General features: G+C 43.5%; 1 protein-coding gene across 3 annotated transcripts; it reads left to right on the top strand.

Moving 5' to 3' along the window:
* The first annotated feature begins 674 nt into the window (after nucleotides 1–674).
* SLAMF7 (SLAM family member 7) lies at nucleotides 675–16,524 on the top strand. 3 transcript variants are annotated; one of them, XM_038586327.1, is made up of 7 exons: nucleotides 675–795; nucleotides 10,067–10,399; nucleotides 11,653–11,925; nucleotides 12,137–12,256; nucleotides 13,153–13,256; nucleotides 14,676–14,738; nucleotides 15,518–16,524. In XM_038586327.1, the coding sequence occupies exons 1-7, from the start codon at nucleotides 741–743 to the stop codon at nucleotides 15,587–15,589; spliced, it is 1,020 nt and encodes a 339-aa protein (XP_038442255.1). In that variant the 5' UTR covers nucleotides 675–740; the 3' UTR covers nucleotides 15,590–16,524. The 3 variants fall into 3 exon arrangements, with proteins under 3 accessions (XP_038442255.1, XP_038442256.1, XP_038442257.1); XM_038586328.1 differs by lacking the exon at nucleotides 13,153–13,256; XM_038586329.1 differs by lacking the exon at nucleotides 10,067–10,399 and having other exon boundaries at nucleotides 721–795.
* Nucleotides 16,525–17,770: the final 1,246 nt, after the last annotated feature.

Here is a 17,770-nt window from a genome sequence, read left to right as displayed (position 1 = left end):
CTCTCATATTTAGTTAAAATAAGTTTTTAATTTTGCTGTAATATACTCTAAGCCTTGATTTTCTCATCTGGGAAATAAGAATTATGGTAGTATTTCACAGGGTTGTTATGAGGAATAAATAAAAGAATGCATATACTCCTGCCACTTAGCAAAACTCAGTAAATATTATGATCACCAGTGCTACCCTTTCCTCCTCCTTCTAATCTTCTCTTTTTAACATTTCCTATGTTTTGAGGATCTGAGAGGTCATATAATGTAGCAGAAAAGACTGACCGTATGGCCTTGGTCAATTCCTAGCATCTCTGAGCCAATGATTCCTCATATGTAAAATGAGGTATTTCATCACCTTTGAGATTCAACTCATTTTTCCATCCCTTATTGACCACCTACAACTAGCAACTAAGAAGGGCAGCCTGAGTGACTCAGCAGTTTACCGCTGCCTTCAGCCCAGGGTGGGATTCTGGAGACCCGGGATGGAGTCCCACATCGGGCTCCTTTCATGGAGTCTGCTTCTCCCTCTGCCTGTGTCTCTGCCTCTCTGTTTCTCATGAATAAATAAATAAAATCTTAAAAAAAAAACAAAAACTAGCAAGTAAGAGAAGCATTGGAAAAAATACAAATGGTTTGTTCACACTTCTCATTTTCATGACTCCTCCTACACTTGCAAGTGGTAAGGGAAGGGATGTGAGCACTGCGAGAAGGAAATAGTTCATTTTAGTGACAGACATCTAGAGGACAACATGCTTGTTCCCCCAGCGCACTTCACCATTTTCTTTCTCCTCTTCCAGCTCACAGGTGAGTCCAGATCCTCCTATTCTCCTGAGTGCCTTCCCTATCCTGATGTATACCTCTAGGTTTCTGGGTCTACTCTGGGACTCTGGTCCAACTCAGGTAGCTCTGCTACTTCATCTAATATCTTTCTATAATCAGTGGTCTCTAAATCACAAGAAAGGAAGAAAATACTAAGAATGAATAACTCTAGGCATACACTCTCCTTCGACTGTCCCAGGAAGGAATGGCTGAAAGAAGGGGTATTGGGTATTAGAAAGACCTGTATTCTAATCTAGATCCTGTTATCAATTAAATAAAGAATGCTTTCTTCCCTGGGCCTCCTCTTTCCTTCCCTTTGAGGACTATTTTAAAATCAAACTGAGATCATACAGGTATATATTTATTTATTTATAAATATATACCTATATTTTAAATATTTATACTTAAACATATTTATAAGTATATATAAGTATATATTTAGAAATATATTAGAAATATATTTAGATGATTATGCATAACAAGGATATTAATGGAAGGAAACATTTGAATTTTCTCTCTTAACCCAAATAATTCAATCAGTCTCTACTTAGAAAACCTGCTCATATTGTAGGTATTTTATTTTTAATACTATGAAGGACTGAAGACTTCATAGTCTTCTATGAAGACTTCTGTTCCTGTCACAAGAATTCGAGTCTTTGAAGGTTTTACTCTCCTCAGGGTTCTCAGGAAGGACCTGGAGCCCCGTAATTTAGAAATATCTCTCTGGTCACCAAACTCATGGGGTACCCATGAGGTCTCCCTCTAAGGGCTTGGCTGCTATGTTTATGTGTGCCTCAGCCTGCCCAACTGACCTGCCCAAGACCACATAGTCAGCCAGCGCTCCCAGTCCTTTACCCCCCACCACCTGGCCTCACCAAGGGTTCAGCATCTGCAGACTGTTTAACCTCCTTGAATGCAAAAGAGTTTTGCGTATTTAGGAAGAACCTGGTTCTAAGCAAGTGGCCCTAGAGGTTTTTATTTTAAAAACCACTCCCTGAATAGAAACAGTGATCAGAAGTGGAACTTGAAGGTGACATGGGAAGGACACAGCAGTGCTTTTCAAAACCCCAGGTGCCTACCTGAAACCTAAACTGTGGGCAGCAGGGTAGGTGTGTGTGTGCTCTGCTCAAGAAGGCTGTGGATAGCATGTGAAGTACACCTCCCACGGCTGAAAGGAGTCCAAGACTGTCCTAGAGCCTCCCATGGGCAGGGCAGTGGAAGCAGTGCTGGCCTTGAACAAGGACTCCTGGATTTGACTCAGTAGCTATTATGGAGGATAAGTTACTCAGCCTCTGATCCTTGGTTCACACAAGCACATAACAGAAAATGAAGTTCCAGAATTACTATGTTTTAAATGAGACATATAGGATAGTAATAATCATGTGTTTTAAGTTCTGCCTATGTCCAAGGCATTTGTCTACATCTATAAAGATAGACATTATTATCCTTTCATAAAGAAACTGGTGCTTGAGAGGTCAAGTATCTTGGGCAAGATCATACAGACACTAAAAAGTAGAGCCGAGATTGAGTTTCCAAAGCTAGTGTTCTTTCCATCACACCAAATTCACTAATGCTATGCCTGATATTGGAGAAGTATTCAGTAAATGTGTAGTTTAGCTGAATCTTCCTCAGGAAAGCTAGTTGACATTCTTTACCTCTCCAGCTACCTGAGACCAAGGTAACTACAGATTGAAAATGCCCAAGAAGAGCAGGTCATTCCATCTCCAGGATGTGGATATACCAACAGGGAACCACCTTGGCTGAGTTCAGAAGGGCCAAAGAGAAGCTCTTGCAGCCTCTATTTCTCATCTGGAAAATAGGCACAATAATCTGTGTTTCCCACCCCTCCTCACAGATTTTTGTGAGGATCAAGTGATGCAGTGGTGTTGAGACAATAAAAGGAGAACAAAAAAAGTGATGAGCAGGTACTGGGGAGGTGTTGAGAGGACCAGAAGAGACAAGAGGGAGTAGAGGGAGATGAGTGAGGGACAGAGCACTGGGAGCTTGTACATGAACGTGGTGGATTAGGGCTGGGCTGGAGTGTTGCAAAGGCATATGGCATATCGAGAGGTTTGCAAACCTCTGTTCCATGTGTACCAGACGTGGTGCTGATTTAAAATTCTCTCTCCATGGTACATTAGTCACGGGGAAATTGGGTAAGAAGCAGTAGTCTCGGGGATCCCTGGGTGGCGCAGCGGTTTGGCGCCTGCCTTTGGCCCAGGGCGCGATCCTGGAGACCCGGGATCGAATCCCACATCGGGCTCCCGGTGCATGGAGCCTGCTTCTCCCTCTGCCTGTGTCTCTGCCTCTCTCTCTCTCTCTATGTGACTATCATAAATAAATAAAATTTAAAAAAAAAAAAAAAAAAAAAAAAAAAAAAAAAAAGAAGCAGTAGTCTCCAAAATTGTTTTTTTCTTTCTCAAGCAGGAGTTTGCTTTTATGAAATGAAATCTTATGCAGAATCAAATGTGTAAATTACTGTATAGAGTCAGAGCCTCCTTGATGGAAAAAGAGTCTCTGAGCCTCCACCCCATCACCCATCTTTGCCCCCAATACTTTCTTTAAGCTCTTCAGAAACACACTGAGGTGGTGCTACAGGCTTCAGGGGTGTTGGGGGCATACGTTGGGAAGCCCTGCCCTAGGAGTCCTGGCTCCACTGACTTAGAGCATGTCACTGTGACCCTTGAAGCATCAGTCTCCTCACCTGTGAAGTGGGATGAGACTAAGTAGTTCCTAAGACCTCTCCCAGCTCTGAGATGCTCTGGTTTCCATCTCATTCCATGAGATGCTATGATATGCTGGTACATTCTAAGGGAGGCACTGCATCCTGGTAGAGGTGCTTGGGGACCAGGCTGGCAAGCAGGAGGTGAGCTTTACAGCCTCCCCTACCGTGAAGTCTTCCTCCTGGGTACCATCTATTGATTCTGGCTGTACTAATGATGTCCCATCCTCCTAACTTGGCTCCTTTGCTCCACTCAATTCTTGCATTTTGTGGGGGAACAGGTGAAGAGGAGGAGGTGATAACCCAGAGGAAAAGGAGGTGGCAAAGGGGAGGAGCTGTGTTTCCCTTCCTGTTATGAAGAGCATCTTACAGTTGACTTTTTGATGCCAAAATATCTGAGTCTTGGTCAGGACGGAAGCCAGAGGGTCTCCTGCTCCAGCTCCCTCCACCTCCAAAAGCAAGTTGGCAGGGAACACTTGCTGCAAGAGATCTCACCATGCATGGTGATTGGACATAGTGTTTTGCATTGAATTAGCCAGTAAATGATTGGTCTATAGGCATTAAGTTCCAGGCCACCTTTGAGAAGCCCATTCTGCTGAGAAGCCATCCAAAGAAGCCTCGGGAAATCTCTGTTTCTCACTTCTAGCCATCGTTGGGGAAATGAGAATTAAAAATGAGAAGCCTTCTCAAGGCCTGTCTCATAACACTGCTCCTAGCCCTCCCCTCCCACTTCCTACTGTGTGGCAGAAGGCTCTGTACTTCTTGAAACACTTTCATCCACCCCAAATCCTGGCAAAGGTTCGTATTCAGTCTCCCTATTGTAGGTTCCCCCAGTGCCTACTACATCCCCTTTCATAACCCATACAGCCACTTATTTAATGACTATCTCCTAATTCCATGAGTACAGGATCAGGATGGTGTTGCTCCCTAGTTATATCCTCAGCTCCTAGACAGTGCCTGGCACAAATATGGAACAAGATCAATTCTTACAATTCATCAATTGTGTGAATTCCTCACAATTCAGAAGGAATGACTGAATGAAGACAGGATGATCTATGTAGGCCACAGAGCGGGGAACTTCAGTTCAGCTTTGGAGAAGCCTCTTGTTTCTAGATCCCTCTAACAGTCACCTCTGTCTTGACATTCACCCAGAGGATATAGCACCACATGTGTGAAGGGGCGAAAAAAATGATTGCCCCTAGCCTAAGTGTGTGCACACATGCTGTAACGCTAAAGCCACATCCTTGCAGCTCTATCATCTTTTCAGCTTAAACACCTTCCAAACCTTTTTTTTCCCCAAAGATCTTATTTACTTATTCATGAGAGACAGAGAGAGAGAGAGAGGGGCAGAGACATAGACAGAGGGAGTGGCAGGCTTTCCACAGAGAGCCCCATGCGGAACTCGATTCCAGGACCCTGGGATCATGCCCTGAGCTGAAGGCAGACGCTCAACTGCTGAGCCCCTCAGGTGTCCCAATCTTCCCAAACCTTGTGTTAAAAGTCCAAGATTACACCTCTTTGGGGCCAAGTGATAACCATTCTTTATTAGACTGCAAATTATTCACCTTATGTTGAAGTAAAAGGATGTAAACATTAGTTGATCAGTCAGAAATTCAAACTGACACTGACTTTGTAGCATGTACTGGGTCTGTTTTGATAGCTGTTGAGATGATCAAAGACAGAGCAACTGGAAACCATCCTGCTTTAGTATTAGAGATGCTGGGGAGCAACTTTTTGAAAAATCCGATTCCTTAACAGAATGACTTGAAAAAGTCTCAAGGGATCCAAAGAATGTATGCACTGACTGATAAATTATGGGGGGCAGGGGGCAGAAATGTTTGAAAACGGGAATCAGCTGCCAAGAAAGGTATTTACCCAGGGGGGAAGCCAGTACTTTTGGAGATAAATTTAGCAGAAAAAGTTGGTTAAAATTCCAAAACTGTAATCAAGGGACTAGGTCAACATTTGGTAGCATCAGATTCCCTTTCTCTGGGGCACTAGTAGAGTAGCTTGTGCTTGAAGGAAGGTCACCAAAGAACGTGAGGGGAAAACTGCATTCTGTAAGGCCCAAGGGCTTCAGAATTGACACCTGAGCCCTTGCTGCTGAAGAGGAGTGAGAGAGAGGGATGGAGCTAGCACAAATGCCCCGGGGCCCTCAAAGTGAGCCATAGTGGAAAGACCCCAGGCTCTGGAGCTGGAGTGACACTGGGTTATATCTTTGAATCATCACCTACTAGTTTTGTGCCTTTGGACAAGTTATTTAGGTTTTTTTGAATCTCAGTTTTCTCATCAAATCAAAAGTTGTTTGTTTTTTTTTTTAAAGATTGTATTTATTTATTCATGAGAGACACAGAGAGAGAGAGGCAGAGACACAGGCAGAGGGAGAAGCAGGCTCCATGCAGGAAGCCCGACGTAGGACTCGATCCCACTCGATCATGTCCTGGGCCAAAGGCAGGCACCTAATCGCTGAACCACCCAGGCATCCCTCATCAAATCAAAAGTTAACAAATTTTTGTTGTAAAGGGTCAGATAGTAAATACTTTAAGCTTTGCAGGCAATATAACCTCTGTCGAAACCATTCAACTCAGCATTTGTAGTGGAAAAGCAACAATAAATAATACAGAAATGAAAGAACATATCTGTGTCCTAGGGTACCTGGGTAGCTCAGTCAATTGGGACTCCTACTCTTAGTTTTAGCTCAGGTCATGATCTTAGGGTCATGATCTCAGGGTCATGGGATGGAGCCCCACATCAAGCTCTGCACTCAGCACAGAGTCTGCTTGTCCCTCTCCCTCCCCCTCTGCTCCTCCTCACTCCAGCTGTCTCTATATTAAATAAATAAATAAATAAATAAATAAATAAATAAATAAATAAATAATTTTTAAAACCTTTTAAAAAAGGTTAAAAGAAAGAACATGGTTGTATTCAAATAAACCTTCATTTAACAAAATAGGCAGCAGGCCACATTTGACCCATGGACTATATAGGTTGTTGATCCCTGTGTAAAAGGATCAAAATTCCTAGATTTCAGGATTGCGTTAGGTGTTAGGCATAATCTTTATAATAAATATTTAGCATATACTCAACCCTAATACATAGCAACTATATTGGGAACTCTTGCCAGGGTAGCTGGGTTTTAGCAGAAACTATGAAAATAAATCCCTAGTGAAGCAATTTTAGATCCCTGCATAGGACAGTACAGGAGTTTGTCTTTTGTTAGAAGAGGAATGAGTTGCATCAGTGCAAGGGTGGTAGAAAATATTATGGTAAGACAACACCAAAAAAAACAAATACTCCAATTAAAAATGGGTAGAGAACCAGAACAGACATTTTTCCAAAGAAAATTTCTATGTCTAGAGATGAGCGATAAATGCATGAAAAGATGTTCAACATCACTAATTACCAGGGAAATGCAAATCAACCACAATGAGATATTGCTTCATACCAGTCAGAATGGCTATATCAAAAAGACAAGCAATAACAAATGTTGGTGAGGGTATGGAGAAGAGGCAATCCTAGCTCACTGTTGGTGGGAATGTAAATTGGTACAGCCGCTGTGGATATCAGTATGTAGTTTCCTCAAAAAGATAAAAACAGAAATACCATATGGTCCAGTAATTCCACCACTGGGTATTTACCCAAAGAAAATTAAGACCCTAAGTCCAAAAGATATAAGCATCTCTATGTTTACTGCAGCATTATTATAATAGCCAAGATATGGAAGCAGCCCAGGTGTCTATCAATAGATGAATGGATAAGGAAGACGTGGGTTAGACACACAATGGAATATTACTCAGCCACAAAGAGGAATGAAATCTTGCAATTTGCAACAACGTGGATGGACCCACGGGGTATTTATGCTAAGTGAAATAAGTCAGACAGGGAAAGACAAATACAGTATGATTTCACTCGGATGTGGAATCTAAAACAAACAACCAAACAAAAAACAGAAATAAACTCATAAATACAGAAAACAAATTGATGGTTGCCAGAGGGAAGAAGGGGTGAGGGGGGTGAAGAGTGAAATAGGTGAAGAGGATGAAGAAGTACAAACTTCCAGCTATGAGATAAAGAAGTTACAGACATGAAAAGTAAGGAACAGAGAATAGAGTCGGTAATGTTCTAATAACGTAGTATGGTGACAGACAGTGACTACACTTATATGGTGAACACTGCATAAAGTATGGAATTATTGAATTACTATATCATACACCTAAAACTAATATAATTATTGTATGTCAACTATACTTCAATTAAATATATATATATATATATATATATATATATATATATATATATATATATATAGGGACGCCTAGGTGGCTCAGTGGTTGAGCATCTGCTTTTGGCTCAGAGTGTGATCCTGGGATCCTGGGATCGAGTCACACATCAGGCTCCTCACAATGAGCCTTCTTCTCCCTCTGCCTATGTCTCTGACTCTATCTCTCTGTGTGTCTCTCATGAATAAATAAATTTTTTAAAATCATATATATAGGGCAGCCTTGGTGGCTCAGCGGTTTAGCACCTGCCTTCAGTCCAGGGTGTGATCCTGGAGACCCCAGATCAAGTCCCATGTTGGGGTCCCTGCATGGAGCCCACTTCTCCCTCTGCCTGTGTCTCTGCCTCTCTCTCTGTGTCTCTCATGAATAAATAAATAAAAATTTTTTAAAAATCATATATATATATATATATAATATATATATATATATATATATATATATATATAAACGGATCCAGCTTTGACACAAAATAGAACCTGGATACTTGGTTAATCACACAGAGCCAGTTAGGCACAATGCCCACAGTAGTTTGAATTTCTTTCAAAATCAGAAGAAAAATGAATATGGTAATAATAATAATATGTAATAATGAATCTAGCTGGCACTATATCCATTTTTATACCAGTGCAGTCATAAAATATAATTTTTAGTATTTTTTTATGGATGAAGGGCCAACTAAGGCAAAAGTGAATACAGCCTACAAAAGTCATGGCGCAGCCCAGCAGCTGCCTCACTACAATACAACTGTCAGGAGCCGATAGCCTGGTTACTTTGTTAGATTTTAAAAAGATTTTCCTAAGGCCCTGGCTGGCCCAGTTGGTAAAGCGTGTGACTCTTGACTCACAACTCGGGGTTGTGAGTTTGAGCCCCACATTGGGTGTAGAAATGACTTAAAAATTTTTTTTCTTTATTTCCTCATTTTTGTGCTCTTAGAAATTTCCTCATGACCCATATGTTAAGAGGTAGAAGGGGAAATAACTGGGTTTTGTACCTGTATGGAGCACACTTTTAAGAATAAATAAACAAAATGTGTTCTGGTTTTAGTTTTGCCGCTATTTTTGATCCTTGAATACTTTCTTTCAATCTCTGCTATTTGGTTTTCTCATTTATAAGTGATGACCTATGAGGCCTCGATCCTATGGGTACTGATGCGATCTCTGCCTCTTACTAGACTATTACTTTTAGCAAGTCATTTAACTCATTATGGCTCAGGTTCCTGTTCTGTAAGAGGAGAATATTTGTTTTTAAAAATCCTACCTCTAAGCATTGTTTTAAAAGTTAAATGAGATCACAGTAGATGCTTTAAGCTGTTAGCCCCTATCTAAATTCCCTTTGTGCTCTGTGCTATCATGAGTCTGTCCCTCAGATCTTAACACGTAGAAGATTCATTCCCTATATTTGTTCACTAGAAATGCTCTGTGAGCTACTCTTGGAAGCTTTTTCCACAGCTATTCTTGACTATTTTCCACCCAGAACCACATAACCAGTGGCAGTTGTTTATACATCGTACTTTTTGAGGTGAATTAAGGTTGTGGTGAAACAAAAATTTCTCAGCGAAGCGAACCCCTACTACAACTCCTAATAGTTGGGGGTAAGCATCATGAGTCAGTCTGGGCATACTGTAAAGCATCCAGTAACTCATGCTTTGGCTTTCCACTTAAGAAAGGACACAGAAATTCCAGTGAGTGAAATCCTTACTTAAGGATGATCTCAAATGCACTCTAATTTATCAGAAAACAGAAAATGAAACACCTGTAAGTTTCCAAGCTCTTATCACTAGGAACTTAGAGCTCCCTCCCCAGTGTCCTGATCTCTAATTGAGAACCATTGCCCCCATTAACAGACAAGCTGCTGCTTCTTCATCTGCATCAAAATCAGTACTCCCCCCCAAAAAAAAATCAGCACTCCCAGGAGCAATCTGGAGTCCCAAAAAGGGATTTGAATGAAAACCTCCCCACTTGTCCCCTAACAGGAACTTATCCAAGATGAAGCTGGCCTCATGAGCTACCTCAGAGCTTGGTCTTTCCAGCCTGAGGTCTCTGGGAAGGGGTGGGTTCACCTGTAGTTCCTCCTTTCAGGCAAAGCATTCTGACTTCAATGCCTTTGCATGAGTGAGGTTTCAAAGGGCTTCCCAAGGGCTAGTTGGGTTGGCCCCAGAGAGTTTCTTGGGACCTTCCCAAGACCCAAAGCAGGTGAGTAATTTGGTGGCAAGGGCGGCGACTTAGGTTTACTTTATGGTTCTCTGTGTCTGCAGGGCCAGTAACCTCTGGAGCTCTGAAGGAGCTAGTTGGTGACCTTGGTGGGTCTGTGACTTTCCCTCTGACGCTCCCAGGAATTCAGATTGACAGCATTGTCTGGACCTTCAACACAACCCCCCTCATCACCATACAACCAAGAACGCCAGACAGACAAGCCAATGTCATAGTGACCCACAGTCATAATAAGAAAAGGGTGGATTTCCTACATGGAAACTACTCCCTGAAGCTCAGCAAACTGAATAAGAGTGACTCGGGTGACTACTACGTGGTGATATACAGCTCTTCCTTCAAAGAGCCCTTCAGCCAGCGGTATGGGCTGCGTGTCTATGGTGAGCAGAATCAGTTCCAAAGGTGGATGACTGCCTTCATAAAGTGGTAAACACTCTGATATTGGAGATGTCCAACAAAGGTTGGATAGAGACTTGGCAAGAATGTGGAAGAGGGAACTCCTGCGTGGATGAAGTAGATGTAGTTGACCCCTAAGGCCCCTTCCTATTCTGCAAGAGGCAATGTAGTGCAGAGGATGGGTGAAAGGGAAAGCAGAGATCACACAAGTCAAATGCTGGCTTCTCCACCTACTGACTGCATGGCCTTAGCCAGGCTACTTAAGCTCTGTGAAACTTGGTTTCCCTATCTGTAATGAGGAGGAAGGGGATACCTACCTTAGAACGATTATTGTGTGTAAACATCAATTACACCTCCTTCCCTACAGTTTCCAGCCAATTGAGAAATCCACACAAGAATCAAAAGGAAGATAAAAATATCATCTTTATTTTTTCTGGTGAAACTAGATAGGAGAAATATTTTCCCCCAAGTCTAGACCTTGGAGCCCATTCAGGGAAGATGAACAATTACTCAACAAGTTATAAAAATAACTGAGCTGCAGGATCAGGGACACGCAGAGATGGGCCTCCAGGTTTGCCCTTAAGAGGTGGGCCATGTACCTGGACCAGGTGTGTCCTCCACATAGACATGTTGAAAGGAACAGAGAGCAGGCATTATGCAGTCAACCGAGGCAGGGGAGAGCGAAAGGGCAAATCACACTTAAACGGCAATCTTAAGAGCTCAAAGTAGAGAGAAATGTAGTAATGAAATGATGTTGGATGTCAGATTCTCACCATCTCATCCATGAACCAATTGCTCATCCTCTCGGGGAGAAAAATGAGCAGAGGAGGATCAGAAATATTATCCCCACACTATTCGCTCCTGGAGCATAAAGTGAAAGTCTCTTCAAGGAAGCCTGCAGACATAAGACTAGGGAGCGTCTAAAAAACATAAAATTAGCTCCCATTTAAAATGCATCTAGCACGAGGCTGGCCATATAGCTTTGCTTCGAAAATGGCAGCTGTGTTCTTGTTGCATTATCATTATTTCTATTGCTATTATTAATACTTTTATATAGCTGTGGGAAGGTAGACCTAGACAGTTCCGCTTCCCAGATAAGAATGAGAATTCTGCTATGAATTGCTGCTTCCTCTCCACTCTGGAGCACCCCAGAGATTCTGCACCCCAGGTCTAAGGTGTACAAGAATAATTCAGAAAGAGCATAGTTTCTACTCTCGGTTGTCCATTTCTCTTGCAGAGCACCTATCAAAGCCCAAGGTTACCATGGGTCTGCAGAACAAAGAGAATGGCACCTGTGTGACTAATTTGACCTGCTTCGTGGACCAGGGAGGAGAGGATGTGACCTACAGCTGGGAGTCCCTGGGGCAGGCAGCCAATAAGTCCTATAATGGCTCCATCCTCCCCATATCCTGGAGGCTGGGGAAAGGGGGCATGACCTTCATCTGCGTGGCCAGGAACCCCATCAGCAGCAATTCTTCAAATCCTGTCTTTGCCTGGAAGCTCTGTGAAGGTGACTGTCTCCTCTCTTTCTCCAGGGGCCTCTGTCTCAAGACCTATACCTTCTCCAGCTGCTGGTCCCCATCGGAACAGCCCATGAAACCTGGAGGCCCCTGGGAAGTCACCCCATTGGGAGGATGGTGGCAGTTGCTCCAATAGTTGGGTCGTCTTCCCTAGCTGATTCCTCTCCCATCCCTGTGCCTCCACCGATTCTCTCTTTAAAGGTGCTGCTGATGACTCCGAATCCTCCGTGGTCCTGTACTTCCTGGGGGCGTTGCTCTTCATGCTCACTGCCTTTACCCTGGTGCCATTTATTCTGTTTATGCGGAGAGAAAGAAGAAAAGGTAGAGCATGCACTATTTTTGCTTTCAGCCTCATTCATGCATTTGTTCCCTCATCTATTCAACAAATACATGTTGAACTGTGTGCCCGTCCTGGTATGAGGCACTAAGTGAAGCGGCCACATTCTCTGTCCTCAAGGAAAGCACAGTCATCCTGACTCCTTAATTCTGGAGTAAGGGAGTGCTTCTCTTCTAAGTCCAAAGTCCTCCCAGTTCCCTCTCCAGTGCCCACCCCTCCCCTTCCCCCAGAGGGAAGTTGTGGTCCTCCTGTTGACACAAGCCCTACACTGCTGACTGCCCCTCTGACCCGGGAGACAAGGGCCTCCAACTCTGAGGTCCCAGAGACCAACACACTCCAGCCAGCCCTTCCAATTGCCCTGTCAGAGCCCTCAAACCAGACCCAGTCCTCCTCACTGAATAAATTCCAGAGACGTCTCTTTACTTCCCACCTCAGTCTAGACACATTCCTCCTGAACAGGCCTGTCTGTCTTTCCATGCCAAACCCCATGCTCCACATCCCTGTTGATTTGTCTTCTCAAGTTCCCCCAATACTGTCCATATGAGGTGTTGTGAAGGGACCTAAGCACCAGTTGCATATAAATTGCAGTTGTTAAGATCTTTCCTCCCTCTTGAAAGCACTCTGAAAGTGTTTCTGACTTTCTCTGCTTCCCCTTTTGTCTGCCTTCACCCAGAATTTGGATAGTGAAGTAACCACGGTAACCAGTTCATTGTGGGATTTTCCTGCATGTAGCCCTGAAAGTCCCATGTCCCAGAATACCCTTCAGTTGTAGGGAAGCCAGCATGGCAGTCATTCTAAGTGGGTCTTCCAGGGGGTAGGCTGGTGGAGGTGGTGAATCAGAGGAGGGCCAGCTCTGATTCTCTCCCACCTTGGTTTTCAGAGTCCATTGAAGAGAAGAAGGGAATGGATACTCATCAGGAAATTCTTAACTACTATCCCCCTTCTGGAGAGACCCCAGTGTATGACACAATCAGTTGTGTTAATGTGAGTCCTTTGCCATCTTTCCTGGGGCCTGATCTTCCTAAGACCCTCCTTGCTTTAGTTAAGATTTCTCTGTGGACTTGAGCAACATGGATTATGAGGATGTATAGCCCTTGAAATCCAACACATCTGTGTCTCCCCAAGTCCTTATGGATACTTTCCTGTGCCAGAGTCAGGGACCTCTGGTTCTGAGCCCCTGGGTCTGACCCAGCCAATAATGCTCACCCTGGGATCTATCTAAGGTAATCTATGGGCCTCTCCCCTCTGCAGTTCACAAGGGCCACTCAACAGGCCAAACTCCTTTTGCAAAGGACAGCAGGTAGAGAAGTGTGACTTTGGCCTCATGTTTGAGTTATGGTGTCAGACCACTGGCTGTGGAGATGCCTTTTCCATCAGGAGACGTTTCTGGGGCCCACGGTTGCTTTAGGCCCACAATCAAGGCTTTCTAGGTGCGGGACACCAAGCTGAAACAAGCAAACACATGGTCAACTCAAAGGAAACTCTTTGAAAAGAAGATCATAAGTTTAAAGAAACCCAAATAATAAGACAATTTGGAGACATGACCTAGGCAGACAACTTCAAAAGGCCCCCCAGGAATCACAGTAGCCCCAGCCGGGCTAGCTCCATAGAGGCCATAGAGCACTTTTCTACACTGGCCCATTTAATGAAGAAATAAAAGCACTTTGGGGCCTCAGCAAGCCAGCTTCAGTGCAGCCCTTGGTGTCTCAGGTTGTATCTTCCTGTGCTTACCTACAACCTTTCTGAGAGGAGACATTGCACTTCCTTTTGAAGCTGTTAGTGTCCTGAGAGTTCCTTTCTGCCTCACAGGGGAGACTGCTCTGGGCTCCACCCAGCCTGGCTTATGTCAAAATGGATTGCTTTATCACCATCCTCCTTCTTCTCTGCCCAAGACATGCTCCCAAGAGGCCACAAAACTATCCTGGATGTTCAGGAAAAAAACGTCATGGACCCAGGATACTTTTCTCCAGCCTGGAAGGAGCTTTTGCTGTTGCTGTCATTGTAGTTTTGTTGTTTTGACCCATCAGTCATCCTCACATATTTGCTCCGAGGGCCATTTAGGTCAAAGGAAAAGCTTACTTGCAACATTAGCAATATTACTTCAAATTATCCTCCAATCACCTTAGGCTGCTCATAGCTCATGGGACTTCTATACCTTAGACATTTTCAAATTTATTTAAACACAACACAGCTTAAAAATCAGGCAGTTGCTTCTTGAAAAAAAAGGTTTTAATCATTATGATAGCACTCACCAACAAGAGTCCCTCCCTGTCCTCATTCCTGGCCCAGAACCTCTCTTCCTCCTTGGCCATCCTCCCATCTCTGCTTTCTCTTTTCTGGATTCTGGGTGTCTCTTTGGGCTTGTCTAGATGACCCTATGATTTTTTTTTCTTTTTTTAATAGAACTGTATTCCAGAAGAAAATTCTGCAAATACACTTTATTTCTCTGTGCAAATACCCCCAAAGGTAAGAAACTTTAGAGCTGAGATTTACCTTACTTGTCTCATCTCTTCCTGGTGCAAGCTTAGCTGAAAATGTGTTGGGGCCCAGGGATTTCATATTCTCTGATATTAAAAATTTTCCCCAGTACATCCCATTCCCTTTGCTTAGGGTTACACAGAATATATGGAATAAATGATAATTATGTTTTAGGAGTTGAATGCGGTAATATGGAGCAAATAGAGAGGGAGAGAGGTTCTAGCTAGGGATGATCAGGAAAATCAGCAGGATCCTGAGGATTTGGATGGAGGAAAGTCCAAGGCTTGGGCCTCAGAGAGGAGGATTGCCGGGGAGACAACTCCAGCTTGCTTCTGAGCCACCAGTAAGCTGGAGGCAGGAGAGATTTCTGCTGCTTTTCTTTGGTCTAACTATGTTACATCTGGTTTGCAACCTCTCCCGGGTTATGCTACTAATGTGCTAGCTTTAAAGCTTATTCCTTCACAGATCACACTTGGCAGAAGCAATGGTATCTTCCCATCTCCCCTCCCAAATGGGTCAGAAAGGATGAAGATGAGCAAAGCAGTTTGCATAATAGTAGGAAAGTAATAGGATAATTGGAAGTAAAGTTCAGTTCACTAAGCATTCAGCAAGCAGATGTGGTATAACCTTAAGTAATAGTTTCTCTACAGTGAGAGGTTTGAGATGGGTGACCTTGGCAAGGAAGGGTGTCTGGGGTGGCGGGGTCTCCTGGTGGGATTCAGCGCCCTCCTACCTCAGCAATTTGCCTCTTTATATCTGCCTAACAGATGGAGAAACCCCACTCTCCCCCCACATCACCAGACACACCAAAGTCATTTGCCTATGAGAACGTCATCTAAACAGCAGTACATCCCTTCTGCCTCCCCGCAAAGGAAAAAAAAAATCACTGAATTGACCAGAAATATTGAGGAAGAATGAAGAACACTGACTTCCTTCCAGAATAACTCTCCTCTCTACTCCTTCATATTTGAGTTCCTAATGCCATCGACTCCTGAGAAATCTCCTCAAACCCCATATGTGTAACTATCCCTTCCTGGAAATGTTACTGGGAATTTATCATCCAATTCCAAGCAAGAGGCTTAGAAGTATCTCTATTGAAATGTCAATGCATTGTCCATCATACGAATGACAGCTCCCATTCCAGGGCTTGGAGATCAGGACTAGACCAAGAGTCTTGTGGCCAAAAGGGTGAGAACATAGGAATGGCAGACATTCCCAGAAGAAGCAGGGGTAGCAACCAGAAATGGAGTCATTAACCAACTCATTACCTATGTGCCTGGCACTGTGCTGCGCTTACGCTGGTTTTGGTCAGGTGTGCTCTCTGCTCTCATGAAATTAGTTCCTTGTGAATGACTTCGGTGGGCATTAGCAGCAGATCTGACCACAAATTCCCAAGAACAAGAGAGTCAGGTATGGATCCATAGGACCTGGGGGCCAAAGTGTCCAAGGACAGAGAAGCCATGTAGAAGATGGGGTTTGGCTGGATGGATTCTCCGAAGTGTACCTGGCCCGAAGACAAGGACCACGGCCTCAGCTTTACTTACACTCTGCAGTGCAAGTGAGAAGCCAGGGCCTTAGGGCTTGTTCAGAAGCACATCTCAATAGAGAAACTCCACATCTCAATGGAGATGTCGCCTTTAGAATATATTATAAAAGACTTGGAGATAGGGGTGATTGTGTGTAAATATTTAAAGTCACATAATCTGTTCACCTAATATTTATTGAAGATCTCGGCCAGGTCAGTCTGGCAAATAAACCTGACATAATCTCTGCCTCCCTTTTTATTTTTTTATTTTTTATTTATTTATGATAGTCACAGAGAGAGAAAGAGAGGGAGGCAGAGACATAGGCAGAGGGAGAAGCAGGCTCCATGCACCAGGAGCCCGATGTGGGACTCGATCCCGGGTCTCCAGGATCGCGCCCTGGGCCAAAGGCAGGGCCAAACCGCTGCGCCACCCAGGGATCCTTCTGCCTCCCTTTTTAATGAAATGAAAAACATGGCAAGGAGGATGATTACTCTTGATATGTTTCTGGACACATCTTGAATGAAAATATTGGGAGGGGATCTGATGCTCCAGGTCTGAGGAGTGTGAACTGTCAAATGACAAAACTAAAACAGTTTTGCTTGAAGTCCTTTATTCAAAGGAAAACAACTCATGGATTAGGGGAGCACAGTGACCCAGGAGCAGTGGAGCACACTTCTCAAGGGATTTGGGGCAAGGCCAGTTTTACAAAGAATTAGCAGAGATAACACGGAAACAGGGCATAATTGGCTAGGAGAGTGGGGATTTCTTGAGTGAGGTGAACCTCCCAACAATAGATGAGTTTCTTAAGACACCCCTAACTCTCCCATTCACATCCCACAGTCTCTTGCATTGGGCTGGCTGCTTTCATGTGAAGTAAAGTTTTGCTCTGTAGGTCCTCACATGACTCCTGTGGGGCAAGCTGGTCTGGGTACTTAAGTCCATTCTACAAATGTTAAATTTGAAGCAAAGAGAAACTTCAGTATGCGACCAAGGCTAGAAAAAAAAGTGGTGCCCTCTCTACCACCTATCGTCCACCACAGAGGATGAGGAATATGGGAGCTCAAAGCTCGAGAGGGGTGGATCCCCTTCTTCCCAAATGTTGCATGGAGGAAAGGATATAGTTTTGGAGACAAGCAGGCCTGGCATCAAAAGTCCTTACTAGTAGAGTGATCTTTCAAAGACTTAGGTTCTGTGAGCTTCTATTTTCTTATTTCTAAAGCCCTTATAGGGTTTGTAATGTGGAATTATTTAAAACAAGTCTTGAGTACATAGTATGTATAATAAGATTCATATATGGGTCATGATACTTAAAGAAGAGAATAATACAGAAAAAAATAGTTTAACTTTCCACAAGTCAACTTAGCATAAGATACAGAAGCATTAAAATGAAGAATCAGCCCTTAAAAGAGAGGTGTCTGGTGTAGGAGAGAAGAAATTTTCCCTTTTCCTTCCTAGATCCTTTGGCTGGTGGAGTAATTAAATTGACAAACGATA

This window comes from Canis lupus, chromosome 38 (genome assembly GCF_011100685.1).
Source record: "Canis lupus familiaris isolate Mischka breed German Shepherd chromosome 38, alternate assembly UU_Cfam_GSD_1.0, whole genome shotgun sequence".
Classification (NCBI taxonomy): Eukaryota; Metazoa; Chordata; class Mammalia; order Carnivora; family Canidae; genus Canis; species Canis lupus.
Note: the sequence above shows the minus strand (reverse complement) of the source record. Positions and strands in the feature narration are given on the sequence as shown.